Source organism: Salvelinus alpinus, chromosome 7 (assembly GCF_045679555.1).
Source record: "Salvelinus alpinus chromosome 7, SLU_Salpinus.1, whole genome shotgun sequence".
Lineage (NCBI taxonomy): Eukaryota > Metazoa > Chordata > Actinopteri > Salmoniformes > Salmonidae > Salvelinus > Salvelinus alpinus.
The window spans coordinates 57,919,824-57,922,763 of record NC_092092.1 but is presented as its reverse complement, the minus strand read 5'-3'; the positions used below and the strand labels follow the sequence as shown (position 1 = coordinate 57,922,763).

Sequence of the window (2,940 nt, the reverse complement as noted above, 5' to 3'; positions counted from 1 at the left end):
CCCCCTTCCCTTTATATTTCTCAATGGCTAATGTTATATAAAAACATACGTTTGAATGCACAAAATGAGCAATAAATACACTTTGGTGACCCTGTCTAGTGCTCTCGTAGACATAACAGTAGGTACGCGTTTTTCAATGCCGCGTCAACCATGACCTAACAATAGGAGAACCAACAATGGCTTTTCAAGGAAAATACTGCAACTCAGGTTGTCTATGACAAGTAAACATGACAAGTAAGCATGTCTATGACAAGTAAGCATTACTATGTCAATCTAGCCATCAAAAATACAACAACCCCGAATCACAATAAACAGACAATGTCAGAATGGATAACCCTGTAGACTAGAAGGCAGATCTGCTCAAGTTTAACCATGCTGAATAACCATGATGTCTTCGTTGGAGGTGAAAACAGCCACATGAAAGACAAGTCAACCCATCTCGCAGGCTGTTTCTCTGTAGACTGTTCTACTTGGTAGTGGTGTGGACAGTCAGCTCTCTCTCAGAGCTCAGGCTGGTGGTCTCTTTGCGGGTGTCCCTGGACCTCCTATCCATGGTGGGGGAGGAGGAGGTAGCCTCTGTGGTGGTGCCCTCCTCCCAGGTGCGGAGGGGGCAGACGCGGGCAGCCAGACTGGGCAGGTTGGGGTGCGTGGAGCGTCCGTCGGTCACGGTGAAGCAGCTGTCCTGGGCGGAGTTGTGGCAGGGACGGCCCTGCCTGCAGAGCGGACCACACAGCAGGGCCAGGAACTCCTTCCTCACGCTGCGGTGCATGTAGCCGTAGATGTAGGGGTGGAGGCAGCACTGGAAGAAGAAGAGCACCAGGGCTAGGGAGGCCAGCCATGGAGGCACAGCAGCACTGGAGCGAATGGAGACCGTGTTAAGAACACTGTAAGGTCCCATGCTCAGGATGTACGAGGCCATGATGACGAACACCACCCGGGCTGCCTTGCAGTGGTAGTGGAAACGTCTGTGCCTGCCCCGGATGGGGTACCCCCCGGCTGAGAAGGAGTCCAGGGGTGGGGGTGCCTGTTGGGGTGGGCGCTGGGGGCTGCCGGGGCAGGGGGCCTGGGTATCCGGAGGCAGGTTGGGATGGGACTTAGACTGGGTCTGGATGGGGTGCACAAGGGCGTTCTGCCTCCTAGCTGCCCTGAATACCATCCAGTAACAGCCCAGCATGATGAGCACCGGCAGCCAGAAGGAGCAGGTGGCAACCAGGACTGAGTAGGACAGGCTGGAGGACCACACCACAGAACACACGTTATGCCTGCGGTCAAAGTCTATGGCCCCCCAGCCGTAGAGGGGCGGCGTGCTCTGGAGCAGACTCAACACCCAGGTGCAGGCAATGAGGTTGGTGCCCAGATGAGGGGTCATGCGGGTGGGGTAGGACAGCGGGTGGATGATGGCCAGATAACGGTCCACCGACACCACGATGATGGTGTTCACCCCGGCGAAGGCAAACAGGTGCATGAGCACTATCAGGGCCTGGCAGAAGCGGGCATCCAGGGGCCACACACCAGGCACGGTGGCAGCGATGGCGAAGGGCATGACCAGCACGGTCTGGAGCAGGTCTGCCAGGAGGAGGTTGAGCACGAAGCGGTTGGCCACGTGGAGGAGCTGAGGCTTCCTCTGGAACACTAACAACACCACCACATTACCAAACAGAGACACACACACGATGGCTGAGATCAGCACCATCTTCACCACGCTGTTGGCCACCGACGGCCAGTCTGTGGGGCCAGGAGGACCAGAGGAACCAGGGTCCCAAGGCACGGTGCTGGAGTTACTGCTCACACCAGGCACCTCAGAGGTGGACATGCTGGAGTTGGCAGGGTGGGGGAGACAGCATGCGTGACTGTAGCTCTCACAGCCTTCACCGTTTCCACCCGATGTCTCACAGGTCCTTTTTTCTGTCAGTCGGTTTTCTTCTTGAAGGAGAGGATGAGAGAAGACAAAAGCACAAGCTTGAACGGTGGTTTGTCTGCTTTCAAAAAGCATGTACTCTCTAATTCTAGAGGACTACATTGTTGAGGCTGATTTAATTTCACTATGAATTCATTCATTTACATTTTTTAAAATATTTTTTTTACTACGACTTATAGTATAAAATAATATAATTTCCCAATTTTTTGGAGCATACAATATAGCTAAGTATTTGAATAATTTATTTTATACATTCCTTATTGCTCATCTTTATCAAGTGTTTCAATCATTTCAGACCCCACTGTAGCTGCAAAACCATTGCATACATGGTATACCTATGGCAATGTCTCTCTGTAACAGCTGCATTAGACCAGTTAAGAGAGCACGAGTGTCTGTGCATTTCATTATCTATCAACAGAAAACTGTGCAAATTTGAACCCCAATCGCCAAACACATTCTCACAAAATTAACGACAGTATTATTCCTTGATACCCCACTTCCATTGCAAATAAACATACAGTATTTTACATAGGCGACTTGAAATTGAGAAGGAAAAGGATTCAAACAACCCCTTCCAAAATGCCATAGTTCATCCTTGCTCACTGATGCTCCCAATCAATGAATTTTGTACAATCTACTCTTCACTGTTGCCAAAACAGCAACAAATGTATCAATGAGAATAAACGTTTTACCTTGAAATGGCCATCTTTCCTTTGTTTGGGGGCGGGTTCGGTCGAGATGCTGAAGGCTGCGGTGTTTTGGTCGGGGATGATGCTCCGTTCTCCTCAGCACCAGAGCGCTGGTTCCCACATTGATACCGTTCGATTGTCATCGCTTCGCCGCGCTCCCATTTTAGGCAAGGCTGTATCGTCAATGGCAGCAGCCCCCCCCCCCCCACGGCTCAAGCGGCATACGCTTCTTGTCATCACTCAGTGGGACAGATTATTTGGACAAGAATAATCTCCACTGCCCTTTACCGTTTATTTTCATGACAAATCAAGCATTCCTTATGTAACGGACTA

The 2,940-nt window shown here is 50.9% G+C and overlaps 1 protein-coding gene across 2 annotated transcripts; it reads right to left on the bottom strand.

Annotated features, from left to right (window-relative positions):
- Window positions 1-350: 350 nt before the first annotated feature.
- LOC139581309 (probable G-protein coupled receptor 101) lies at window positions 351-2,736 on the bottom strand. Of its 2 annotated transcripts, none has more exons than XM_071410918.1 (2): window positions 2,611-2,736; window positions 351-1,923 (listed from the first exon to the last, which is right to left on the bottom strand). In XM_071410918.1, exon 2 carries the CDS (start codon window positions 1,811-1,813, stop codon window positions 467-469), a length of 1,347 nt encoding a protein of 448 aa, XP_071267019.1. In that variant the 5' UTR covers window positions 1,814-1,923; window positions 2,611-2,736; the 3' UTR covers window positions 351-466. The 2 variants fall into 2 exon arrangements, with proteins under 2 accessions (XP_071267019.1, XP_071267020.1); XM_071410919.1 differs by having other exon boundaries at window positions 351-1,920.
- Window positions 2,737-2,940: the final 204 nt, after the last annotated feature.

Excerpts from the sequence above, each read along its gene's own strand:
- LOC139581309 (XM_071410918.1), bottom strand. The coding sequence starts at position 1,813 with ATGTCCACCTCTGAGGTGCCTGGTGTGAGCAGTAACTCCAGCACCGTG.